Raw genomic sequence first — 27,974 nt, forward strand, 5'->3', positions numbered from 1 at the left:
TCATTACTTCTAGATCAACTCAAAGCCTTGGGAGGTTATTCAAGCTCCACCTACCTACTTGATGCCTCTCAATACCAGTTGTTTCCCACTAGCACTTCACTGTTAATAAAGAAAAAAAAAAATCTATGCTTGGCTTTTCAGGCCTTTAGCTACCTTTCTGTAATCCGCACATGTTCCTCGAGAAAAAAAATAGTCCCCAAATTGGGTACAACTTTCTGTTTGTTTTCTCCTGGCTGTTGCTGCAATATTTCAATGACTTAGTTCCTTGGGATTTTCTATGATCTGTATTTCTTAGTCTGGCATTTGTGGAAATAGATGTTGAACTGTGTAGTGGATGCTGGGATGAACCACCCAGAATCCCTTTCACAAATAACAAGCTCTTTCCAGAGGTGCTGGCCTATGACTGCTCACAGCTGAATTTTTCTCTGGAGATGGCTCTCAGCTTATGGCAGTTGCCTTGCCCAGGGAGACAATGCCTGCTCATTCCTGCACGCAGTCTAAACCAAACGACTGGTTGGTGTACAGGTAAATGCTCAGTGACAGTGCCTCAGTTTAGGACTTCTGTGGAGGGTCATTTCAGCTTTAGGGTTAGAGATCCGAATGGGACATCTGTGGAAAGTTCCTATCAGTTCAGCTTATCCCTTCACATAATTCTGCATCCCTCTTTCCTTACAGGTCTTGTTTCAGAGAGTACTCCCAATTAACCTACCACAGAGTTCTAGGAAACCATATTTATGAGTCACTACTTTGCTTTTAATATAGTCATAGCATTTCTTTTTGTTATATTTAACTCATATAACAAAGGAGGAGAGGAAGTCGTGTTAGGAGAAATAGAACATTTGGTAGAAGTGATATACTTTGGCTATGACAGGCAATTAAGATATATTTTGTCTTTGTCTTTTGCCTGAGGGGGCACATCTTAACTGTTTTACATTCTCTCCTTTTTTTTTTTCTTTTTTTTTTTTTTGCAGTACACGGGCCTCTCACTGTTGTGGCCTCTCCTGTTGCGGAGCACAGGCTCCGGACGCACAGGCCCAGTGGCCATGGCTCACCGGCCCAGCCGCTCCGCGGCATGTGGGATCCTCCTGGACCAGGGTACGAACCTGTGTCCCCTGCATCGGCAGGCGGACTCTCAACCACTGCGCCACCAGGGAAGCCCTCATTCTCTCCTTTTTTAAAAAAACTGAAATATAACTGACATATAACATTAGTTTCAGGTGTACAACATAATTAGATTTTGTATATATTGTGAAATGATTACAATAAATCTAGTTAACATCACTCCACACAAATTTTTGTGATGAGAACTTTAAAAATTTAGTCTTAGCAACTTTCAAATACATAATTCAGTATTATTAACTATAGTCACCATGCTATACATTACATCCCCAGGACTTAATTTTATAGTTGGAAGTTTATACCTTTTGACCCCCTTTACCCATTTCACCCACTCTCCCCACCTCTGGCAACCACCAGTCTGTTCTCTATAGCTATGAGCTTGGGTGGTAGTGGGGATTTTGTTTTGGATTCCACACAGAAGTGAGATCATACAGTTCAATATCTGTCTTTCTCTGACTTACTTAGCATAATGCCCTCAAGGTATATCCATGCTGTCACAAGTGGCAAGATTTCCTTCTTTTTTATGACTCATTTTGTGTGTGTGTACCACATTTTTAAAAATTTATTTTTATTTGTTGCTGTTGGGTCTTCAATGCTGTGCGCAGGGTTTCTCTAGTTGCGGCAGGTGGGTGCTACTCTTCGTTGTGGTGCACGGGCTTCTCATTGCGGTGGCTTCTCTTGTTGCAGAGCATGGGCTCTAGGCGTGTGGGCTCTAGAGTGCAGGCTCAGTAGTTGTGGCACACGGGCTTAGTTGCTTCGCTGCATGTGGGATCTTCCCGGACCAGGGATCGAACCCGTGTCCCCTGCATTGGCAGGTGGATTCTTTTTTTTTTTTTTTTTTTGTGGCTCGCGGGCCTCTCACCACTGTGGCCTTTCCCGTCGCGCAGCACAGGCTCTGGACGCGCAGGCCCAGCAACCGTGGCTCACGGGCCCAGGCGCCCCGCAGCATGCAGGATCCTCCCAGACCAGGGCACAAACCCACGTCCCCTGCATCGGCAGGCAGACTCTCAACCACTGCACCACCAGGGAAACCCGGCAGGTGGATTCTTAACCACTGCACCACCAGGTAAGTCCCCACATTTTCTTTATTCATCCATTGACAGACACTTGGGTTGTTTCCATGTCTTGGCTATTTAAGTAATGCTGCAGTGAACACTGGTGGTTCATGTATCTGTTTTAGTGTTTTCATTTCCTTCAAATGAATACCTAGAAGTAGAATTGCTGGATCATATGTTAGTGCTATTTTTAATTTTTTGAGGAACCTCCATACATTTTCCATAGTAGCTGCACCAATTTACACTCCCACTAACAGTGCACAAGGGTTCCCTTCTTTTCAGATCTTTGCCAACATATTATTTCATGTGTCTGATTAATAGCCATTCCAGCAGGTGAGGTGACATCTGATGTAGTTTTGACTTGCATTTACCTGATGATTAGTAATGTTCAGTACCTTTTCATGTACCTGTGGCTTCTGTATGTCTTCTTTGGAAAAATGTCTTTTCATATCCTCTATCCATATTTAAACTGGGTGATTTTTGCTGTTGAGTTATATGAGTTCTTTATACATTTTGGATCTTAACCCCTTATCAGATATATAATTTGCAAATATTTGCTCCCATTCTGTAGATTGCCTCTTCATTTCATTTTGTTGGTTTCTTTTGCTGTGTAGGTGCTGTTTAGTTTGATGTAGCCCCACTTGTTTTTTACTTTTGTTCCCTTTGCTTTTTGTCAGATCCAAAAAAATTATTGCTAAGACCAATGTCAAGGAAATTACTGTGTATGTTTTCTTCTAAGAGTTTTATGGTCTCAGGTCTACTAGTCAAGTCTTTAATCTACTTTGAGTTAATTTTTGTGTATGGTGTGAGATAGTGGTCGTTTCCCAACACCATTTATTGAAGAGAGACTGCCCTTTTCCCATTGTATGTTCTTGGTCCTGTGTTGTAAATTAACCATATGCGTGGGTTTATTTCCAGGCTGTTTATTCCATTGATCTGTATCTGTTTTTATGCCAGTATCATACTGTTTTGATTACTACAGCTTTGTAATATAGTTTGAAATCAAGAAGCATATGCTTTTAGCTTTGTTCTTTCTCAAGATTTCTTTGGCTATTTAGGATCTTTTGTGGTTCCTCACAAATTACAGGATTATTTATTTAACTTTTGTGAAAAATGCCATTTGAATTTTAACAGGGGTTGCATTGAAGATGCAGATTGCTTTGGTTAGTTCCTGCATTTCAATAGTATTCATCTCCTCCACAAGCACTGAATATCTTTCCACTTATTTGTGTCTTCAGTTTCTCTCATCAGTGTCTTAGTTTGCAATGTATAGGTCTTTCACCTCCTCATTAAATGTATTCCTAGGTAGTTTATTCTTTTTGATGCAACTGTAAATGGCATTGCTTTGTTCTTTTTCTGATAGTTGGTTATTGGTGTATAGAAATGCAACAGATTTCTGTGTATTGATTTTGTATCCTGCAACTTTACTGAATTTATTCTAATTTTTTTAATAGAGTCTTTAGAGTTTTCTATACATATTATGTCATCCACAAACAGTGACAATTTTACTGCTTTGTGATTTGGATTTTTATTTTTCCTAATTGCCCTGGCTAGGGCTTCCAATACTACATTGAATAAAAGTGGTGAGTGGCAGCATCCTTGTCTTGTTCCTGATCTTAGACGAAAAGCTTTCAGCTTTTCACCACTGAATATGATGTTAGCTGTGGGCTTGTCATATATGTCCTTTATTACGTTGAGGTACATTCCCTCTATACCCACCTTGTTTTTACCATAAATTGATGCTGAATTTGTCAAATGTGATTTTTTTTGCATCTATTGGATGATCCTATGAGTTTTATCCTTTTTTTTTTTTTTGGTTAATGTGGTGTATCATATTAATTGATTTGCAGATGTTGAACCATTCTTACATCCTTGGGGGTAAATCTGACTCAGTCATGGTGTATGATCCTTTTAATGTATTGTTGAATCCAGTTTGCTAATATTGATATTTTGTGGATTTTCACATCTATTTTTATCAGGGATATTGGCCTTTAATTTTCTTTTCTTGGGGCATCCTTGTCTGGTATCAGGGTAATGCTGGCCTTCTAAAATGAGTTTGGAAGTATTCCCTCCACTTATATTTTTTGGAAGAGTTTGAGGATTGGTATTAACTTTGGTATAATTCACCATTGAAGACATCTGGTCCTGGACTTTACTGGAAGGGTTTTGGTTACTGACTCAACATTCTTACTAGTAATTGGTGTGTTCAGATTTTCTATTTCTTCGTGATTCAGTCTTGGTAGTTGTCCAATTTATTAATGTACGGCGCTCATAGTAGTCTCTTATGATCCTTTGTATTTCTGGGGTATTGAGGTATAACATTTCCCCTTTCAGTTCTGATTTTAAGTCCTCATCTCTTTTTTTTCCCCTTACTGAGTCAAGCAAAAGGTTTGTCAGTTTTATCTTTTTGAAAAGTAGCTCTTGGTTTCATCTTTTCTATTGTCTTTTTAGCCTCTATTCCATTTATTTCCATGATCTTTTTCCTTCTGTCTACTAACTTCGGGCTTTGTTCTTCTTTTTCTAGTTCCTTGAGGTGTAAAGTGAGGTCATTTGTTTGAAATCTTTGTTTCTTGATGGTAGGCATTGCTAAGAACTTTCCTCTTAGAACTACCCTTGCTGCATCCCATAAATTATGGTATGTTGTATTTCCATTTTCATTGTTCTTTTGATTTCTTTGACACATTAGTTGTTCAATAGGATGTTGTTTAATCCTCACATATTTGTGAAATTTTCCAATTTTCTTCTTGTAACTTATGTCTAGTTTCATAACTAGTTAGAAAAGATGCTTTATATGATTTTAGTCTTCTTAAATTTATTGAGACTCATATTTGTGGTGTAACATCTGTCCTGGAGAATATTCCATGTGTGCTTGAGAAGAATGTGTATTCTCTTGCTTTGGGTGGAATATTCTATATATGTCTGAGTCCATCTGGTCTAGTGTGTCGTTTAAGGCTGATGTTTCCTTATTTTCTGTCTGAATGAGCTACCCATTGGTGAAAGTAGGGTACTAAAGTCTCCTACTAGTAATTGTATTGCTACTTCTCCTTTTAGCTCTTTTACCATTTGCTTTATTTATTCACCCAACATAAGGGTACCTGAATATTTATTTACAAATGTTATATCCTCTTGTTGGACTATCATTATGTAATGCCTCTTTTGTTTGGTAACACTGAATACTATGCTATGGACAAAAAAAGGCATATGCCACTTTTAAGAGAGTAGCACTAAGAACATTTCTAAGTCATGAGCACTAATTGGAGAACAGCTGGTCAGGAAAGTGTAGTCCCAGAGGGACCTGCCTGTGCTCATAGTCTACTGTGCAATCTTGGCCTAATTACCACTTTTCCAGGCCTGGGTTTACCCATCTTTTAAGATATTAGAGGATTTTCCTCCTTTAAAGTTCTATGAAGTACTACTTATTTTACAAACCTAGACTACCTGTGACAGATGGCAAACTTAAGGAATTATTTTTAAAAAACCTTTTTTATTATCCCTTTCAAGAAATGCAAGTGGAGCCCTATATACCACATGCTTGAAAGGTTAGTACGAAGACCAGCCCTGTTTGTGCTGCCACCACAGCTGCAGAGAGGAATGTCAGGCAATTTTGTTTCAGTCATTTTGATGGCTGCAGCAGGGAACAGCTTTAGGCCAGCCTTAAAAAACTGAGTTAGTTAGGGTAAATAAAACAGGAAACTGTATGCTCTTCATTAAGACTCCATTGGTGTTGCTGAGCTCCTGCTCCCAAAAGGGCCACTAACAGATGAATTTCTTGTATTGCTGAGAACAAGCCTCTCTCGTCTTCCAAATGCTTCATTTACTAAAACATAAATAAATGGTTAAGAAGCTACCAGATCAGAAAACTAAGACCCTACCCTATAATATAAAAAGAGACTAAAATGTAGACATGAGCAATGAGGTTCTCTATCTACCCTGTGGTGGTGATTTTGTTTTGAAAAATATATATTTAGCACTTTATAAATGGGTAAGTAACCAGCTCAAAAGTCCAAGATAATGTTCTGAAGTTTTAACTATGTTTTAAATTGGTCCTCCTTTTTTTAATACTTTCTTTGCCTTGTCCTGGATTTATCAAATCCACCTTGATAACAGATGTCCAAGCCCTTATAACAGTGACGCTGTCCTTCCCTTATTGTACTTCTGATTGTTTCCTACCTTCATCTTTCTCTGTATCATGATCAGAATAGAACTTTGTGGATTTAGGACCCCAGTGGAGGGAAGAATCAGTAAGTAATAGAAGGGAACAGAGTGGCCCCTTCAGGAAAGCTGGATTTTCTAGGAAGTAGTTGAAAAAAGGCAGACTTATTCACACTGGGAAGAGGAGGGCCATTCTTTGAGACCACACTATATATCCTTCCAGCTTTCCAATAAAGTCTTTTGTTTTTAAAATTCAAATTTTGTCATAAAGATATTTAAAAATTATCTACATTTAAAGTGTGAAGACATTTATTTGTGAACATGAACATTTCCAAATTACAATTTGATCTTATCTGTTTCCTAAACAGACTGTACTAGAGGATGAACACTGGATCCATCTTTGTTATCTCCTTAATGTATTCAAGCCACAGATTCTACTACTTTAGCTCTTATAGAACTCCAGAAAAAGCAGGAAATTAAGATTCTTACCTGAAGAGATTGTGCTTATATCCCAGACCCGAAGCCCTTCTTTCTGACCTCCAAAAGCATAAATAAATGGTAAATCAGGGCAACAGGAAGAACAGAAGAGAACTCCCTGAGAAGAGAATACAAAGTCAGTGATTTCAGTCTTTCCAGAAAGCTCTAATCTTGATCCCTACTCCTGTCTACAAGAACCTATGATTGGAATGGTTACTCAAAACCAACTCACCAGAATCTCTTTCAAGGCTCTTGCAAAGGTAGTTCAGTCAAGTTGGAAGGGCTATCTCTACAATACAAAGCTGGACAAGTTCAGCATGATGGACATTCCGGGAGGACAGGTGTATGCTCTGACCACTCAGGTCTCTCATCTCCATTGTCATTCTAATAGGGACCTCCTAATTAATCTAATCTGCTAAATATTCCCATAATGATGCTGATACCAGATGTCATTATTCAATCATTTAAAATTTTTAACTCTATTACAACATTTGCATCATAGAAAATACAAAAAAGTATAAAAATCACTCTGAGATAACCAGCTGTTCGTGTTTTGGGACAGGGTCTTCTAGATTTAAATATAAGCATTCAAAGACTTAAGTATTTAAATATATGCATGGAATGATGCTATAAAAACTGCTCTGTAACCTGCCTTTCCACAAATATTTATATTTATATATATATACATATATACAATTTTAAACAGCTGTGTGCAGTGTTCTATGTCTGCAATTTAAATTTTATAATTAGTGCCTGGCATACAGTATATGCTCAATAAATATTTGATGAATGAATTATTGAATTCCAGTTACTTCTAAAACTCTTGCTACTATGTAGTAATCAGTGTAGTAAGAACTAGTTGTACAAAGAAGTAGGTGATAAACTGACCTCAACCACTATGGTGCCCTATAAAGGTTTAAGAGTTCCTGGGATGGTCCTGATTTTAAGGTTAAAAAATTGTGGAACTTACGGTTACCTGGGGGGAAAGGGGGAGAGGGACAGTTAGGGAATTTGGGTTGACATGTACACAGTGCTATATTTAATATGGATAACCAACAAGAACCTACTGTATAGCACAGGGAACTCTGCTCAGTATTATGTAACAACCTAAATGGGAAAAGAATTTGAAAAAGAACAGATACATGTGTATGTATAACTGAATCACTTTACTGTATACTTGAAACTAACATTGTTAATCAACTGTACTCCAATATAAAATAAAAAGTTAAAAACAAAAATGTGGCCATTCCACTTGTGTCCTTGAAAACCACCCCCTCATCATCCTTGTTTTTCCCAGCAACTGTTAATCATGTGAGTTGGAAAAGGAACCAGCTAGTCATTGATTTCTCCCCAAACTGTCCTAAGTTATAAAACTTGCACAAATTTGACTAAGCCCCAAATTAACCTCCCAACAAATCCATATTCTTTAGTGCAATGATTCCTAGAGAAAGACAAACGACACGACAGATCAGAAACAAAAAACCAAGATGCCCAGGGATATTCTTACCATTTTCATGTCCCTAGAGTGAACTAGGCTTGGCCTATCTCCTAATATGTCCCAGATCTTCACATACTTGTCCGCTGATGCAGTCACAAGACAGCCCTTGATTTGACTACTTAGATCAAGACCTAGAGGAAGATAAGTTCAGAGACTCTCACTTTGAAATAAATTTACTTCATCATAGGTTAATAGAGACAAAAGAAACAGTATTCTTGCTCACCAGAAATTTCATCATTGTGTGCATTAAGTGTAAAAATTGGCTTATCTGAACGTGCATCCAAATTATATACAAAGCCGTCATCTGTACTGGCCTGGAAAGAGTAAAAGATGGGCAAGGTAATATTACATGACAATAAAATTTAGCAATGGGTAAACAGTATAAATCATTGTGAAAATCAGCTATGTACCTGACTTACCGGAAGAGCTTATTACAAATTAACATGGACATAAAGAATTTACTTGTGGATAAGTCGAGTTGGTTCTTACAAGGACTAGTTTAGCTGACATGTCTATTAGGCAGTTGGATATGAGTATGAAGCTGTGGTAGTGATACAGACTGCAGAGATATGGAAGCACAGAGGCAGAAGTTACATCCATTGAGAACAGAGGGGATACACCCCGGGAGTGTATAATTAAGAGCACTGTGTTGAGGACAGAGACCTGGAGAGCACAGCCACTTACGGTAGAGGCTGAGGAGGAGCTCACAGAAGTAAGAATCAAAGAGGGAGGAGGGAATGACAGTGTTAAAGAAGCCAAGGAAAGAGGGGTTCTGAAGAAAGGAGTGACAATGCTGTCAATATTTTGGCAGAGATTTAATCAGATCAGGACTGAAAGGCAGATTACAGTTCCACTTTGAAGAAAGGAAGAGAAAATTTTGAAGGAATTAAGAGACCTAGTCAAGGACAGGAGACAGAAACTTGAGCCTATATACAGGCCAAGGGCAATAGCCAGGACAGGAAAAAGGGAGGGGGAAAAAGGACAACTGATGCAGTCTTGAAGGTGGAGCTGCAGATGGGCATAAAAACAGAAGAGGGAGATCCATCCTTTGAGACTGGAGGGAAAGAGGTAAGCCATTTTGATTACTTTCCATTTCCCTAAATATTTGTGAATTTAGTACTGATAACCATTTGTTAGCAAATAACCTCAGGAAATATGTGTGCCTGCCTGCTGAGAGCCAAAGTACAGTACAACATTCAGATATAATGGGGACTTCACTCCTGGTAACTGTAAGATGAAATCTGGCTTAAGGGAGCTCAGCTGGGAACTGCATGCAACTCCACACAGAGGAGACTAAATGTTCCCACAAGTGCAGGAAACTTATTAAAATTGTTCACATATTTTAAGAAAGCTGTTTTTTAAAGAATTCCTTTCCTCATTTACAAAGCACTACGTATTTGCTTTAGGAAAATTAGGCAATATATGTATGTATCACAATTTCTCTAATTAATCTTCCCTTCTGGATAAAAGCTGGGATTTTATTTTTCCACGGATTGAAATGTCAGTGGCATCTTTGGATCCTACATGGAAAACTGTTATCCTTCAGATATTAAGGGTATTTACAAAATGATCGTAAACTTTCTATCTGGGAGATGGTGGTATATTAAGTGCTATATTAGTTAAATAGGCTAGCATTTGCATCACTGGAGCTCCATTTAAGTACTAATATATAAATAAAGGAATTTTTTTTGGACTGCTTTAACCATTAAAAAACATAAAAAGGATATTAGTCATGCTTAGTATTTCAAAGTAATTTTAAAATGATCAACTAATTACAACTAATAAAATGTGACACTTTGGAATGATTGGAAATTAGCAAAATCATTTACATGTTTACTGTCTTTTTGTGGCAAATCCACTGTTCTCTTATTAAAAATATATTTTTGTTTTTAAAGAAAACCCAAACCCAAATACTTCACACTGTTAATACAGAAAAAGCTTTTCAGAGATTCTCTCTACAATGCAAGTAAAGAAAAAAAGTCATTAATAACCTGATAAACGAACAGTGATATGCACACTCTTACCAAAAAATGACAAGGTGAAAAGTGATTCCAAGTCACTCTCTCGATCTGCCCACTGAATCGCCACATTCGATGGCTTTCCTCTGGACTTCGGCAGTCATACAAAGCCACCGACCTGGATGTGTTCAGGCAAAGTTAGGGTTTTAAGGGTTCAATTTTCCTGTATGTTTTATTTTTAATGAAATGGTAATAAAACAACACCATGAAATCAAGATCCAATTATTTAAAGCCTATTTTAAGTAGAAAAATCAACTCATCTAAAAGTAGAAGAGTTGATTTTTACTAATTGGTGGACTCTGGTCCTGTCACTTGAAGACACTGGTAGCTCTGGATGTCACAGTGGCCTTGACCTCCCCCAGACTGAATCCTCTACTTCCAAGATGAATCCTCTCTATTTCCAAAAGAATGGGACAATTTCTAATTTCCCCTTCCCCAGCAGTGCTCAGAGCCAGATAACTCACATCTCAGCCACATTTACTCTTTACAAGCAGGCTACTGTGTTGGGGGAACTGATAAATAGACTTTTGCAATTTTTGCATGAATCCCAACTAAAAAATGTAAATATAGGACTCTTCAAAAGGGTAAGGAATCAAAATAAAGACTGCAAGTTGGTTTCTGTTTTTACTAGCTACCTCTCCTACCTTCTCACCCAATCTGTAAAAAGCACACATATGACTGGAAACCCCCCTGTGGTTGACCATAGTGGTCTCAATTCTTCACTTCTCCCTACATCCATGCCTTCTGTCAGTGATCTGACAGTTCCTCCCCTAAAGGCAGAGTTCATTTCCCACTCCATGTGATGTCTATTTTGGCCAAGGGTAAGACAGACGTATATTAGGTCTGAGCCCAGGTCTTAAGAGGCCTTGGTGTCTCTGCTTGTACTCCTGACCTTGCTATGGCAACACGTGTGGGCCAGCCCGCTGGTCCCAGGAAGATGTGAAACACGAGGAAGGAGAGCCAGGTCTCCAGACCCAGCCTGAACAAGCCAAGATTAGCAGAGCTACCAGTTGAATCTAGCCTTGATTAGCTCAACCCTGCAGGTGATAAGAAATAAATGTTCACTGCTTTAAGTCACTGAATTTTGGGATGGCTTATTTCACAGCAATGTCTAACTCATACACCTGCTAAAAAAATCAAAGTAGTTGCTAGTTAGGAACTACATTATAACAGAACCATATTCCCTTGCAGATTGAAAGGATCAAGTTGAAAGGACAAATAAGTAGTCCTACAAATTTAAACACACAGAAGCCTCAGTAATAAATTCTACCTGAGCATCAAGTGACACTTTCTGAATTAGTTCAAGAGGATAAAAACGACAGCAATAATTCCTGAAACGCTTTCTTACTTATCATATGATCCAGAAATCAGAGTCTGTGCTTCAAATGGATGAAACTGGAGAGTCTGGACCTGAAAAGAAGAAACATAAATGAATAGATCAATGTTTGTTTTGGTTTGGTGAAACTGCCTTAAACTTGGTGAGACTCAATCTGGCAGTGTTTCTACAGGTTTTTCCCTTTGAAATGTAGTACTATCTAAAGAAATGTAAATGTACTGCATAATCAAAAGGACAAAACATACTTCTGGATAAAGGCTGACACTTAAGAGACACAATGCAGCACTACCCAAACTGTGCTTGGCAGTATACCTATGTCCCTCATGCTAAACTATAATCAGAAGAAAAAATGGGAGCTGTCAAACTTACTGGGCAACTCCACACGTTCCAGAAGTTTCACAATGTACATTAGCACATTAGATCCCTGGGTTCTGTAGTAACATCTGTTAGATTCTTTAACCCCATTTGGTGACTGATACCCCTTCATCCCTTTTTAGGAGCCTCTGTAAAAATGCTGCAAAGCACTAATGTTCCTAGTCACTTCACCTTTCTGCACCCATTTTTGCATCTCTCAGGTGGGTAATTATAACTATCACAAAGGGCTCTGTGAAGGATCCAGTGAGATAGCATGTCAAAGCACTTTGTAATTCACAAAAAGCCATATATAAGTGTTTGGGATTATTTGTAGTCAACATATGTCTCAGATTTTTTAGAATCCCTTTTATCCATTAAATCACCATACCTTGTCTGTATGTACGGCAAGGCTGGCTGCTGGTTTCCCCAAGGACATATCCCACAGAATAACAGTGTTATCAGCTGATGCACTGGCCAGCACATTTCTGAGAAAGGAAACAAATCAGGTAATCTTTTAAAAATCAAGAGGATTACATGTAAGAATTCCATTTACAATACCATCAAAAAGAATAAAATACTTAGGAATAAATTTAACAAAAGAAAAGTAAGATTTTTAATATACTGAAAACAAAGATTGTTGAAGGAAATTAAAGAGTATCTAAATTAATGGAAGGTCATTTCATGCTCACGGACTGGAAGGCTTAACATTAAGACAGAAATATTGCCAACTACAGACTGATTTATAGATTCAACCACAATCCCAGCTGACCCTTTTGCAGAAAACTGAATGCTGGTTTTAAAAATTGATATGGAAATGCAAGGGACCCAGACTAGTCAAAATAATCTTGAAAAAAGGACAGCAAGTTGAAAAGTTCACAGTTCCTGATTTCAAAACTGACTGAAAAACAACAGTAATCGTAACAATGTGGTACTGGCATAGGACAGACATACAGAATAGAAAAGTCCAGAATTAAACCCTCAAATTTATGTTCTTATGTTCACTGGTTTTTGACAAGGGTGCCAAGAGTATTTATGCTTAGTTCAATGGGGAAAAAAACAGTATCTTCAACAAATGACTCAGGGTCAACTGGATATTCTACAGCAAAAAAATGAAGATAGAGCCCCACCTCACACTATACACAAAAAGGGATTCAAAATAGGTCACAGGTCTACTAAACATAACAGCTAAAACTCTAAAGCACTCAAAAAAAAAAAAAAAAACCCAAAATACCCCAGGTATAAATCTTCATGACAATGGGTTAGGCAATGGTCTTAGATATGACACCAAAAGCAAAAACAAAAAAAAGAAACTGGATATCATCAGCATGAAAAACTTTTGTGATGCAAATAAGACTACCAAGAAAGTGAGAAAACAACCCACTGGAGAAAATATTTGTAAATCATATATGTGATAAAGTGCTTGTATCTAGAATACATAAAGAACTCTCAACCAAAAAATAAACAGACAAACCCAATCAGAAGATGGGCAAAGGATCTGAACAGACATTTCTCCAAAGAAGATATACAAATGGCCAATGAGCACGTGAAAAGATGCTCAACACCATTAGTCATTAGGGAAATGAAAATCAAAAAAATGGGAGACCACTTCATACAGGATCTCTATAATGAAAAAGATAGACAAGCGCTAGCAAGATGTAGAGAAACTGGAACCCCCCTACATTGCTGGTGGGAATGTAAATGGTAGAGACACTACCACATGACCTAGCAATTAAACTCTTAGGTATGTATCCAAGAAAATGAAAACATATGTCCATGCAAAAACTTGTTCATGAATGTTCACAGCAGCATTATTCATAATAGGCAAAAACAAACTAAATGTCCATTAACTGGTGAATGGATACACAAAATGTGGTATATCCAATACAAGAGAATATTATTCAGCAATAGAAAATGAGGTACTGATAGATGCTGCAACATGGATGGACCTTGAAAACATTATGCAAGTGACAGAAGCCAGATACATATGGCCACGTATTATATGATTCCATTTCTAGGAAATGTCCAGAATAGGCAAATCCACAGAGACAGAAAGCATATGAGTAGCTACCAGGGGCTGGAGGGACAGGAGAACGAGGAGTGACTGCTAATGGGTATGGCATGGTTTTTGGACTGATGAAAATGTTATGGAATTAGACAGTGGTGACGGCTGCATAACTTTGTGAATATACTGAAAACTACTGAATTATATACTTTAAAAGAGTGGATTTTATGACGTGTACTTGCTAGGTCATATATTATGTTTGTTTGTTTGTTTTTTGCGGTACGCGGGCCTCTCACTGTTGTGGCCTCTCCCGCTGCGGAGCACAGGCTCCGGACGCGCAGGCTCAGCGGCCATGGCTCACAGGTCCAGCCCCTCCACAGCATGTGGGATCTTCCCGGACCGGGGTACGAACCCGTGTCCCCTGCATCGGCAGGCGGACTCTCAACCACTGTGCCACCAGGAAAGCCCTTAGGTCATATATTATGAATTACATCTCAACTGTTTTTTTTTCTTCCTTAAAAAAGAGCATTAAATGCTATTAACAGAAAAAACCCAATATGTCTACCTCTTAGGGATCAAGCGCTAATAATGTAGTTCTACAGAGGAACACAGGCTTTAGGGCCCAGAAAACCTGAAATGGAGTCTTGGTGCTGCCACTTGCCTGCCAACGAGAATGAAACAACCAACCTCAAAGAGCTGCTATGCAAGAACCTGGCTGAGTAACTGGGACATAGCAGGCCCTTGATAAATGTTAGCTGCCTCCTAAAAATACAGATACTCCTGAAATTGAAAGCTCATTCTTCAACATCGAACTTTAACATGGCTCAATACAAAATTAGGCCATTAGTGACAGTAATGTTTTTGTTCAGAAAACCAATATACTGCTGAAATAAAATGCTGATGGACTCATTTTCAGATATTATTTCCTCAATAAATTACTTCCATTATACAAACTACTTTCAGTTTTGTAACTCACATTTCAGTGATATATGCAAGGTCTCTTAGGAGGATCATGTATATTCAGGTCATGCTAGCTTTTTTCTACCATTAAGTCCCACATACAGGTCACAATGTTTTAAGTCCTTAGCATTTTATAAATTAAATATTAATTTAAATTCCCAGTAACTAGTTTATTTATATTCTATGTCTCCCAACAGCAAAAAGTTAAAATTCCACAGTACATTTTTCATCCCAGTCATTCCAAAAATATCTGAGATTCCTCCCACATTAAAGTTCTTATTGTATGAGGCGAAAAAAACAAAAACAAAACTTCTGAACACTACAACCGCTAGAAGAGCACTCCAACAAGAGTATGAATTAGCAGAGAACATGCATTTTTTTTTTTCCTGGGAGGATTTTACTAGAAACCAAGGGCCCCACCAGTAACAAGGTCAACATGTTATTCCTCACCGTAATCCTAAACTCTGTGCACTGGAGTATGGGACATATTTTAAAGCATACTGCACCTTTTCAGTAAAGAAAGGGGAAAGGAGAACGAAGATCTAAAATAAGATAGAGAAAGGAGAGTGAAGGAGCAAAGAAATCTGTGGCACTGAAGTCAAAGAGATGTGAGTGCAGATGGGGATGGAAGGGAGTACAGGTGCTGATAAGGGTCTAAATGGAACTAGGGAATTGTGGCTGGGGAAAGGAATTGATGAGTCAGTTGGAATACTGACGAGAGGTTGTTCCATTAGAAAGAACTTTCAGTTGCTCAAAGTAACAGTTGCTATATAAGAATTTATATATAAAATTGGGTTTCTAAAAGCATGGTACACTCATTATTAGATCTCTTATTTATCCTCCCATTCATCAGGATCAGGGCCAATTCAAGCAAAACCCAAACAACTGCCTGTAGCCCGGCAGCAAGAGGTTCATCTGGGGAAGCTTTGAAAATAAAAACAAAAACACCAACAGATTCTTGGGCCCCTGCTCCAGAACAACTGACTCAATCTTGGGGGATTAGAGACTGGGAACTTGTACCTTAAAGGGTTACCCAGAAGTTTCTGATTTGCAGCTATGTTTGGGAAATACTAACCTAAACAACTTTCTCAGGTCCATTTCCCCAAATAGTCGTAACTCTGAAGAGGTCTGAACACAAACAAGATAGGATATCCTTCAGTTAAGCCAGCACTCTGGGATCTTCCTTAGAATGCTCATAATTATAAAGTGTCCAGTGTAATAGAAATGCTTTAAAAAAAAAAGTGCCCTGGGTAATCCAGTTTGTTCTTACCTCCCTTAAGTAAGCTGTACTCAACCTAATGCTTACCTCCCTTGCCTTAGCAGCCCCTCAAACCAACTACACTATTAGGAAAATGGCCCCTTTGCATAATTGTTGTTTAAGGATAAGTATGAAAAATATGTGGATGACATGCAAAAGAATTAAGGTGAACCCTTACCTTACACAGTATAGAAAAATTAACTCAAAATGGATCAAAGACTTAAGAGCTAAAACTATAAAACTTTTAGGGGAAAATCTTCATGACAATGGATTTGGCAATGATTTCTTGGCTATAATACTAAAAGCACAGGCAACAAAAGTAAAAATGAACTGTACTACATCAAAATGAAAAACTTCTGTGCATCAAAGGACACTTCAATAGAGTTAAAGGCAACCAATCGAATGGGGGAAAATATTGGCAAATCATAAATCTCATAAGAGATTAACATTCAGAATATATAAAGAACTCACACAACTCAAAAACAAAAAACCAAACAACCAATTGAAAAATGGACAAAAAGACTTGGATAGACATTTCTCCAAAGAATATATAAAAATGGCCAATAAGTACTTGAAAAGACGATCAACAGCACTAATCATTACAGAAATGCAAATCAAAACTGCAATGAGGGCTTCCCTGGTGGCGCAGTGGTTAACAATCCGCCTGCCAATGCAGGGGACACGGATTCAAGCCCTAGTCCGGGAAGATCCCACATGCCGCAGAGCAACTAAGCCCGTGCGCCACAACTCCTGAGCCTGCACTCTAGAGCCCACAAGCCACAACTACTGAGCCCACGCGCCACATCTACTGAAGCCCGCACACTCTAGGGCCCATGCTCTGCAACAAGAGAAGCCACCGCAGTGAGAAGCCTGCGCACCACAACGAAGAGTAGCCCCTGCTTGCGGCAACTAGAGAAAGCCCACGCACAGCAACGAAGACCCAACACAGCCAAAACTAATAAATAAATAAAAATAAATAAATAAATTTATATAAAAAACTGCAATGAGATACTGCATCACACCTGTTTGGATGGCTATTATGAAAACAACAATAACAAAAACAGAAGGTATCAAGTGATGGAGAGGATGTGGAAAAACTGGAACCCTTGTGCACTGCTGGAGGGGAGGTAAATGGTGCAATTGCTGTAGAAAACAGTATGGTGGTTCCTCAGAAAGGTAAACATAGAACTACCATTAGATCCAGCAATTCCATTTTTGGCTATATATTCAAAAGAACTGAAAGCAGAGACTCTAACAGATACACATAAACCCACATTATTTATATCTGTGTCAATAACAGCAGCATTATTCACAAAAGCCAAGAGGTGGAAGCAACCCAGGTGTCCATCAACAGATGGATAAACAAAATATGGCATATACGTACAATGGAATATTATTCAGCCTTAAAAAGGAAGGAAATACTGCCACATGCTACAACTTTTGCTAAGTGAAGTAAGCCAGTCACAAGAGGACAAATACTGTATGATTCCACTTATAACAGGGAGACGCAAGAGGGAGGAGATATGGGGACGTATGTACATGTATAGCTGATTCACTTTGTTATAAGGCAGAAACTAACACACCACTGTAAAGCAATTATACTCCAATAAAGATGTTAAAAAAAAAAAAGAGGTACCTGGAGGAGTCAACTCATAGAGACAGAAAGTAGAACGGCAGTTACTAGGGCCTGGGGGGAGCAGGAAATGGGGAGTTACTGTTTAATGGGCATATAGTTTCAGTTCTGGAAGATGAAAAGGTTCTGGAGTTGAATGGTGGATCGTTTTGCACACAATGTGCAAAAATGTCCAATGAACTGTATACCTAAACGTGGTTAAAATGGTAATGTTACATATATTTTACCAGTTAAAAAAAAAAAAATATATATATATATATAAAGAACACGTGGATGAGATGTGAAAACTAAATGAAGTGAGAAAAACGTCTTCCCTGAAGAAACAATTCTACTGCACCACTGGCACTGCAGTACATACTGCTTTTTCCCAGTGGTGTTGGAGAGGAGGGCACTTGGTCCCCAAATATGTAATGAGCATCTACTAAGTGAAGAGCTGGCAGGTGATGCTGGGGGGTGCAAGGATACAGACAGCAGAGCTCCTGCCTTCCAGTAGCTTGTACTGCAGGAAAAGAAAATAAAACATGGACACAAAGATGTGAAACTCATAATGTAGAGAGATAAGTGTAGACAGGAGGTAGAATCACGCTGGTTACCGTCTTTAACAGTCCTGCAAATGGTATTTTTTACCTGATCAGCTTATTCCAAGAAAGGTCAAGGACAGCATCGGTATGCCCATCTGCTGAGGAATTCTGTAATAATTGTTTAATTACTTTTGGTATTAAAGTGCACCCCCAAATAAAATTGGTATATTAATTTGAAAGATTCTTTAAACCTTATTTTGATTTTAAGTAAACTTGCCCAAATATCTAGGGAAAGAAACACCTTTTCCTCCTCTTACTTGAGAGACGTGATAAATGTTCTTTACAGGGAAGAAACTATAGTAGTTCTTAACCTAGGTGCTATAATTCTACAAGTCAATCCTCACCCCACCCATCTCTCCGCCACCAAAAACCTGACAGTTTTCAAAGCTACAGGAATACATGGATATTTAGAATTCAACATACTCAAGGCTAAATAGAAATATTTTAAAAGTTCAAAAATAGCATTTTAGTGTGAACAGCTACTCTCTATGAAGGAAGATCATAACCTTAAGAGTAATTTGTTTTGTGTAAGGATGGATAACGTGCCAGTGGAGGTTTTATATAATCAGAAGTCAATTTTTCTTTGGATGGGCTTTTCAAAACTAGAAACTAGAGTAACTTCATAATTACCTGTCCTATTTCACCAAAAGTGTCTAACTGAAAAAGTGCATGTTCCCATCCCCTGTCCCCAGCCCCACAAACCTCTCTGTTTGTCATCAGAGTTTAAATATCTATTAGCTTGTTTACCTTCTTTCCTTTCTTTTTCTTCTTTTTTGATAGCTTACTTCCAAGTGTAAAGACTGGCTCCAAAGAGTCCACTATATCAAGGTCCCACACTTCAATAACGGGGGTCATGTTTCCCACAGCAATGTAATTTCCTACAGGAGGAGATGATATACTTATGATTTAAAATACAACACCTAATGAAATACATTACACTTCAGATTAACTGAGTCATGGCTTAGAGCAGTTTCTCTCAAACTTTCGTATGTGTGTACACCACCTGAATGTTGTTAAAATGCAGATTCAGTTTCAGGTCTTGGGTGGGGCCCCAAAACTGCATTTCTAACTGGCTCCTAAGTGATGGCAATGCTGTGCTGCCGTCCTCAGACCACAATTTGAATAACAATTTGAATAACAATTTGAATATCATGAATGTGAACAAGCTTTGCAAACAAGATGTAAGGTATGACTATTAACAGTTTTTATCCTTGTTAAGAAGTATGCAGGGGCAACTAGTACTGTGCAGCTATGGCCAAAGGGACTAACACAAGAGCCCAATTCTTTCTTCATTTTGGTTTACCTTGATGTTTTCTGAAAAGGGTCATGCACTAAACTCTAGCTGGTAACATCAGACACACCATGCCAGTTTATAGGTTTGGGTTTGTAGGAGACCTTCACACAGTTCTGCAGACCCAAAGCTTCCAGGCCCTGTCCTTCTGCCTAGTGGAGCAGCAACCTCCTTAGCCTGCCCAAAGTCTGGAGACACACAGACCCAAAACAATTAAGTGATTGTGCTTGGAGAACTATATAACTTCATAAAATAACATTAACTTCATAAAACATCAATAATTATGAAAACATTCACACAAAATAGGTAACTTATGTGGCTAGGAAAAACACATAGGAGTAGAACCATTGAGCAATCTCAACTTTTCTAATTACCAGTTGAATCATCTGGGCTAGGATCAAAATTCAGCCATTCCACACTCAAAGGGTATGCAGACAACAGGATATCATGGTGGACATAAAAAGAATCTTCTTCTTGATTATAAACTGAGAAGATTGGGAAAAGAGACTTTATTACATCAGAATAAGAAATCATATCCCGCTCAAAAGAAAAGATTCTCCCTTTTAAACCTATGGGAGACACTTGCTTAAAGTGAGACATATTTTATGACATTAAAGACATTCCAAAGTATTTATTGCTAGGCAAAAATTTTTCATGTCAAATATATTCCCAGCACCTGGTGTGCCCCAAAGGGGAACAGGAACACTGAGAGAGAATTGACATCTGCCTGAATACTCCATCTGCATGCTCCCCGGCTAAAATGGTCCTACCTTCTGGTTCACCAATTACAGAAAACAAACGAGGTCTCCATAAGAAGTACTTCATTATTATTTTATCTTTTAAAGGTCTATCTGGTCATAAGTAAAGAAGAACAAATCAGCACTGGAGAGAAATAACTCATATTTAGAAGTCTAAATGCCTGTCAAAAATTGCTTCTTTAATATTTATTGTTAAAATCAATAAGAAGCCTTTTAAAAATTATATAATGAAACACTGATAAAAATAGAGCCCAAGTAGTCAGAAATTTCCCCCAATATGTTTTTTACTAGAAAGAAGCAATGTTAAGATAAGCTAAGGATTTTTAAAAAATTCTTCAGACCACTGCATCTGGGACAGATCTTGGGATCAGCAGATTCCATGTAATGCTCTATCACATCACGTTATGATAAGAATGTGTTCAAAATGATTAGGTTGTGGCCCTGCAAGAACCTCAACTATGGTCAATGTACTCAGCTTACATTTTAAATAAAAATGATGATGATGCCTTAAAATACTCTTCTTTTAACCATGTCAGATTATTATTCAGATTTGATTTAGAGTGCAATTTTGAAATTATTCTCGAACAGAGATACACTAGGTAATCTGGAGATTCACACCAAATCCAAGTAAAATATATCATTAATGACCTAACCTAGAACAACGTAGGAATACAACTGCTTTACTTCAACTTCTCAGCTCCTGTCTAAGGCTCACGAGATTCAAAGGAATGACTACAGTAAATTCTCAAATAAGAATGCATAAAAATCAACGATGACGGGCTTCCCTGGTGGCGCAGTGGTTGAGAGTCTGCCTGCCGATGCAGGGGACACGGGTTCGTGCCCCGATCCGGGAAGATCCCACATGCCGCGGAGCGGCTGGGCCCGTGAGCCATGGCCGCTGAGCCTGCGCATCTGGAGCCTGTGCTCCGCAACGGGAGAGGCCACAACAGTGAGAGGCCCGCGTACCACAAAAAAAAAAAAAAAAAAAAAAAAAAAAAAAAAATCAACGATGACAAACCGTAATAGTTGCAATTTTTTGAAATTAGAATTGGTGTTTTAAAAATTCCATCATCATGGTTTACACTTGAAATATGTAACTAGTTCAAAGATAATTAGGAGAATAACTTCACATTGACGTATTTGCTATTTAAAGCCTTTTTGACTTTATAAATAGATCACAGTGGGCCATGGAATAAAAATGGCCTGATTGATAGGCTTCCTGAGGGCAGTCTTGAAGAAATTCAAGCTAAAAAATGGAGTAAAACATTAAACCCAAGGGTTTTAATTTTCAAACTGTGTTTCCTATAAGAAAAGGCATTAGCCTATTAATCTCTTTAAAGCTTCAAAATTTTCAGACAGATGAACAGAAGAGTGTTGGGGAAGGAGAGTATCTGGGCACGAATGGACGTGTCTGAGGACGTGTGCACACAGGAAGGGGCAAAAAAAAGAAAAAGGGAAAATATGGAGGCAGAATATTCCAGATATCTTAAAGGTCTATTTTAAGAAAAGAGTCATTAATGTTTGTTGAATTAATAAATATCAACATTAAGAAATATCTGATTTAAGAATTCCAATAAAAAAGAAAAATTCAAATCATTGCCTACTTCAGATTCAAAGTACAGCTGACCCTTGAACAATGCAGAAGTTAGGGATGCTGACCCTCTGCACAGGAGAAAATCCCTGTATAACTTATAGTCCACCCTCTGTATCCCAACCAAACTCGCATCGTGTAGTACTGTAGTATTTACTATTAACAAAAGTCTGCATATAAGTGGATCTATGCAGTTCAACCCCGTGTTGTTCAAGGTTCAACTGTATTCATCTCTGGCTTTAGTGCAAACATTCTCTGCACCGAGAAAGGTGACCAAAATGTTTTGGTCTCTGAAGAAAAATGTGGGCCTCTATGCTGAAGTTTTATGAAAAGAATAAAATGTTTTGCAAAAGGGGATCTATTTGAAATGACTCTGAAAAAAAGCAGGATAAATTATATTGAGTGTAATCTTTGCCACATAAAGAAAAAACAGCCAGAAAGCAAACTGGAGTAAAGAGCCAGGGTAAAAAGTTACCCTACGCTAATGAGATTATAATTTTTTCTTGCATTTTAAAATAGTTTTACTTCCAGGTTTTCTCCATTGAGGGGAAAAAGTTAAAAACTGGCAAAAATGTTTAAACAAAAGATTTTAAAAACCCAGTTAGAACCTTCCAGGTGACCTATTTCCATAAGTAAAGTCAAGTACCAAACTAACACATTGGACTACACATGCCCAGGCACAATAACCAGGAAGTCTGATTTAACTAGGTAACCAACTTAAATGAAATACAGAAGGATCTGGTGCTTAGAAATCCATAATAGTTACTATGATGGTTATTTTAGTATCACTTAAGTAGAAAACTTTTTAGTAAGGGATGTATCCCACTTACCATGTACCTCTAAATTGCACTGGTCCTGTTCAGCTCTGCCACAAACTATGAGATTGTCATTGGGCTTAATCAAGAAATCTTCACGTTCGTACTGCTCCTAAGTGGAGACAGAAAAAGTCATTGACTAGAATCAGATATTTGGGAAGGTTTTTCAAACACTTAAGGAGCATAATTAGAAAAGCCATATAGATATTTACCGTATCTTTCAGAGTAACATAAGGATCTTGATCATTACTCCCATAGACTGTAAGACCCAAAAGAGATTCACCAAGAGTTTCAGTATCTGTAAGAATTCATAAAACAAAATGAATAAAACAGTCATTTTGACAAAAGCATTTTTCCTAAGGCATCCCATCTTTAGACTTAGATCCAACCATCTATTTCATAACTAACACTGGATCATCCACAATTGGGAAAGGAAATAATGGATAATAATAAATAGGCGTTTAAAAGCCATTTATATTTGGCCCTGGAATGCACATCTGATAGTCTTGGAATACACAATCTTCCATTAAAAGAATCAAATCAAACCAAGAAACTCCCTTTTAGAAAATGTTAGAACTCTACTCAGATCCTCTAGTTTGCTCCTTGTACTCATTATTCAAAAGTGCTACAGAGAGGTGGCCTCGCAGACCTGGAAATAAATAAGTCCCTAAAGCACTGGTATCAACACAATGAATTAAGGGTTGCTTGGTCAAATAAAATTGAAAAATAATGAGTCTCATAAAGTTAAATAGGTTTCTTTATTGCAAGATGTCTCATAACCACTGATATGCTAACTTGCCTAATGAATCTGAAAGAGAGGATACCACATGCCCTTTTCACCAAACTTACGGCATTCTTTTATGGCATGTCTGCAAAGATGACATAGAGTAGACCCCAAATAACATGAAACTCAGAAGAAGGAAGATACTCTTAATTTTCAGGAGAAGCTACTTTAAGGAGGCAAGGCTAATATGTCTTAAACATCTGACAGGCAACAGAGAGGGGAATTTCTACTGGATGAGAAAGACAGAGTCAATACTCTGCAGGGTATAGAGAGCATCAGGGAGCAGTGTCTGAATGGCTTTTCTCCAGGCTGGTTAGCTCTTCTTTCTCTGTATTCCCATGGCCTCTGTCCTAGTAGGATGGAAGCCAACCCAGAGGGGCCCATAACCCAGAGTCCAATGGAAAAAACTATCCCCTGCATCTAGTGAAGTACACTGAAAAGCATGAAGGCTTTAGGGTCAGAGAATGTTCAAACCTCAGCTCCATTAATCACCAGCTGCATGATACTGGCAAAGTTATTTCATCTCTGGAAGCCTGTTTTCTCTTCTGTAAAATGGAGGTAATAATTCCTCTCTCATTGCAGGTAAAGAAAAATGAATTACAGATTATCATAACCACTACTTGCAATAAAACATACCACACTAACATTTTTTTGTTTTTTAAATCTTTTTTTTTTTTTTTTTTGCGGTACGCGGGCCTCTCACTGCTGTGGCCTCTCCCGTCACGGAGCACAGGCTCCAGACGCACAGGCTCAGCAGCCATGGCTCACGGGCCCAGCCGCTCCGCAGCACGTGGGATCCTCCCGGACCGGGGCATGAACGCACGTCCCCTGCATCAGCAGGTGGACTCTCAACCACTGCGCCACCAGGGAAGCCCCCTGTTTTTTAGATCTTAGAGGGCTGAACTGATTTTTTTAAATCAGTTTAGGAAACATGCTGTCTTCCTTGAGCCCGATTATTTGACTGACATAAAGGACAACAGATTCTCAGAGTAAAGCTTTGGTGGAACGCTAGAAGCATGATCTAACGCACTGAGTTTGTGATTAAAAACCAGCAGAAGTGGGTGAATTCTAACCTGGGTCACCTTCCTCATCATATTTATCTAAGGCGTACTCGGCCAGCTCATCATCATCCAGCGTCCTGTCATCCTCTGGGTCGCCATCCTCCAGGGGCTCCTGAGGTCGGGCCTGGGTACGGGCACTCTGCATGCCATCTTCTGAAGGATCGCCTGTCTCCTCTTCATCACTGCCACCTTCTTCTCTAGGCCAATGAAAAAATAAAAAGTAAAAAGATCACCCAAAAGGCACCGTTCAATAACAAGACCGCCTTGTCATCATCGTTTAAGATTTACATTTCATCTGGACTTTACTACAGGCGTCAACATCCCAAAACTTACTGTAATTTTTCCTTTGCTTCAGCAATGAGACGTTTCACTTCTTCTTTACTAAGCTCTACCTATAAAAGACCAAACATTTCATTATGATATATTTAAGGAAATCATTTTAAGCCTTTGAATTTAAAAGAAGTTTACAAATTAACATAAAACATAGCTTCAAAAGACATCAAAAGTCAAATGGAGTTTTCACAGGTCCTTACAAATTAAGATCCTTCTCACCTAAAACTGTTAAAAAAAAATCATGTTCGGTCTACCCCTCCAGTCTTTTTCAAAAAAGACAGACCTGTATAAACTGGCTTCTATGAAACCCCATCTCATTTTCTTCCACTTACCCCAACTCCTTGGCCGCTTCTCCCCATTTTTCCTGTGGATATTCCTAAACAAACCACTCTTGCCTTGGTCCTCTTTCCCCTGGTATCCCTGCCAAGTATTCACTCATTACGCTGTCACTTCCTTGCAAAGCTCATTCATTCTCAAGACTAAAACCACCATCTCTGAACAGATTACTCCAAACTTTCCCTTCTCTAGCCCTGTATACTGTAGTTCCATTTTTCCAATTGCCTATAAGACTCTCCACTTGGACATCCTGTTCAAAACTGAAGTCATTCTCTTCACTTAAAAACTGGCATTCCCTCACCTAATCAATGCTTCAGTACCTTTTAAAAACGCCCGTATCACTGCTAAACTGTAAGCTCCTGGAAACTGTGTTTTCTGCCCATGGTAGATAATAGATGATGAATCAAACAATCATGCAGTTTGTGCTAAAAGGCCTTTAATAATGTGGAAATCCTCTTGGGTGATGACATTCTACTGTTAGCTCCAGAAACTAAAGGTTCTTAAGTTTAATCAAAAGATACTTATTTTTCTAATTTCTCTTATTGATTTGAGTTTTCCTTTCTGGGACTTTGTAGAATAAATTCAGTCTCTTCTTCCTATAAACTCTTCAAGCAATGGTTCCAAATTTGTCTGCACATTAGAATCACATGGGGGAATCTTTTAACAATCTCAGGCTCTACTCCAGGCTAATTAAATCACAACACTTGGGAGCTGGTATTTTTTAAGCTCCACAAGTGGTTCCAATGTGTAGACATGTTTGGAAATCACTGTCTTCAAGTATTTGAAAGGCTGTATGTTCCTTTTAAACAACAACTCTTACCTCCTTCAATAATTTTTAATCTGAGATGGTTTCCTGTCCCTATTCTACATATACCGCACTGAATGCCTACTGTGAGCCAAACACTGGAGAAACTGGTGAACAAAACAGTCTGTGCCCTGGTGAAATTGGCTCAGTAACATTGAAACAAACACTCCCCCGTCCCTATTTGTTTCACAGCATTTATTCCCACGGACAGAGTATCATATATGCACGTATCAACTCCACAAAGGCAGGGACTTTTCCTGTTTGGTTCATGCCTATCCCAGGACACTGAACAATGCCTAGTACAGAGAAAGCGCTTCCTAAGTATCTGTTGAATAACTTAACTAATCTTCTCCTCTGCTACAGACTCAGTCTCTCACTCCTGTAGGCTTTCCCTTCATGACGTGTCGCGTTTACCTCGCATCCCCACTGCCACATCAACATCTCACTTGGACTACTGCGAGAAATTCCTAATTCAACTCCCAGCCTCACGACACCGTGGTCTCCATACCAGCTTTTCTACATCACAACTTTCATCCAGTTTATTCCTCTGAACGCCGAGCGGAGGAGTGGCAAGTGGAGTTTCACATATGTGCCCCCTCTTCCCCTTATGCCTGGAAACGCACTGGGGTGGTGGGAGACGCCGTGGTGTCGTCAGCAAGGCTCTGGGGGAGCTCCCCTTCCGAGCAACACCCCGCCCCCTTCCAGCCCGTGAGGTCCACGTGTTTGCGAACTGGGGGTGGGGCTGGGCTTGGGGGAAGGGACCGTGAGGAGGCGGGGCCCCCGATCCCAGGCCCAGGAGTCCTAGACCCTCGGAGCCGCAGCCCTAATCACGACAAACAGGCCACAGCGGGCCTCACCCCGTCAGTCCCACCAGCCGCGCCAGGGCCGCGCGTTCCGGGTCCAGGTCCCCAGGTGGGGCTGACTCAGGGTGCTGCAAAGAGGCCGCTACCCCTACCTCGGAGCGACCAGGCCTCACCTTGTCTGGCGTCTCTTTGGCCACGCCGCAGCGGACCCAGGCCACGCACGTCACCTGGCGGCTGCGGTTCATCGTCCTCGGCGCAGCGACGCCTCAAGCTAAAGACTTGGCCCCAACGGGTCTCGAAGCCACGCCGCGCTGGGGTCCACACGCTCCCCAACGGGCTCCAGGAGGCGCCTCGGCAGGGCAGAGGCGCGGGGCGCTGCTTCCTGTGGCGTCGGCGCCCGTTTCTGACGTCAATCGAAGGCGCCTAAACGGGAAAGGGGTGGAGAAAGGGCTGGAAGCTGAAGCAGCTGGGCGAGGAATCTGCTGTGTGGGATGATGTGAATGGGCTCTACGGGACACCTGTGACGGTGTGTGCAGGCTTCGTGGAAGCAATGACTAAATAAGTGAAAATGGAACTGTAGGGATCAGAGGCAAATTTCCACCGACCTTTATTTTGCCTCCATAGCCTAAAAGCTGACAAATGGTAGAGGTTTTAGGTTTATTTTTAAAGCTTTCTCCAAAATGAATTTATCTTTTTTTCTTTCCCTGCCGAGACGCGCGGTTTGCGGGATCTTAATTCCCCAACTGGGGATCGAACCCGCTCTGGCAGTGAAAGCGCTGAGTCCTCACCCTAGGACCACCAGGGAATTACCCCGAAATGAATTTATCATTTCAAGGAGATACTTCCGCCCTTTATATTTCATTACATGCTTGGATGTTACTTATATACTAAGTATACAGTAGTGGTTGTAGCTAGCAGTAGCAAACACAAAGTGCTTGATAGCGTTTTAAGTGC

At 39.4% G+C, this 27,974-nt stretch overlaps 2 protein-coding genes across 3 annotated transcripts in view; one reads left to right on the forward strand and one right to left on the reverse strand.

Moving 5' to 3' along the window:
• The window catches only part of PRDM4 (PR/SET domain 4), a 38,593-nt gene extending 37,381 nt beyond the window's left edge, over positions 1-1,212 (forward strand). The window contains exon 14 of the transcript XR_013830409.1: positions 972-1,212. The gene's annotated coding sequence lies outside the window, so the exon portion shown is untranslated. The remainder of the gene's footprint in view (positions 1-971) is intronic.
• A 2,783-nt stretch (positions 1,213-3,995) lies between these two features.
• On the reverse strand, positions 3,996-27,437 carry PWP1 (PWP1 homolog, endonuclein). Of its 2 annotated transcripts, none has more exons than XM_079936295.1 (15): positions 27,194-27,437; positions 25,076-25,135; positions 24,756-24,945; positions 23,111-23,196; positions 22,914-23,010; positions 20,109-20,219; positions 19,191-19,321; positions 18,490-18,551; positions 12,398-12,494; positions 11,668-11,729; positions 10,326-10,437; positions 8,525-8,615; positions 8,311-8,432; positions 6,816-6,921; positions 3,996-5,991 (listed from the first exon to the last, which is right to left on the reverse strand). In XM_079936295.1, the coding sequence occupies exons 1-15, from the start codon at positions 27,263-27,265 to the stop codon at positions 5,882-5,884; spliced, it is 1,509 nt and encodes a 502-aa protein (XP_079792421.1). In that variant the 5' UTR covers positions 27,266-27,437; the 3' UTR covers positions 3,996-5,881. The 2 variants fall into 2 exon arrangements, with proteins under 2 accessions (XP_079792421.1, XP_079792422.1); XM_079936296.1 differs by having other exon boundaries at positions 3,999-5,991; positions 24,756-24,940; positions 25,077-25,135; positions 27,194-27,436.
• Positions 27,438-27,974: the final 537 nt, after the last annotated feature.

Source organism: Stenella coeruleoalba (assembly GCF_951394435.1).
Source record: "Stenella coeruleoalba genome assembly, chromosome: 11".
Taxonomy (NCBI): Eukaryota; Metazoa; Chordata; class Mammalia; order Artiodactyla; family Delphinidae; genus Stenella; species Stenella coeruleoalba.

Bases quoted from the DNA above. Each gene is read 5' to 3' on its own strand.
- PWP1 (XM_079936295.1), bottom strand. From the start codon at position 27,265: ATGAACCGCAGCCGCCAGGTGACGTGCGTGGCCTGGGTCCGCTGCGGC. The intron at 24,946-25,075 runs TAAGTTTTGGGA...TTTTTTCATTGG, and splicing joins AAGCAAAGGAAAAATTACAG to CCTAGAGAAGAAGGTGGCAG. The intron at 8,616-10,325 runs GTAAGAGTGTGC...TACTCTTTCCAG, and splicing joins TTTCACCTTGTCATTTTTTG to GCCAGTACAGATGACGGCTT.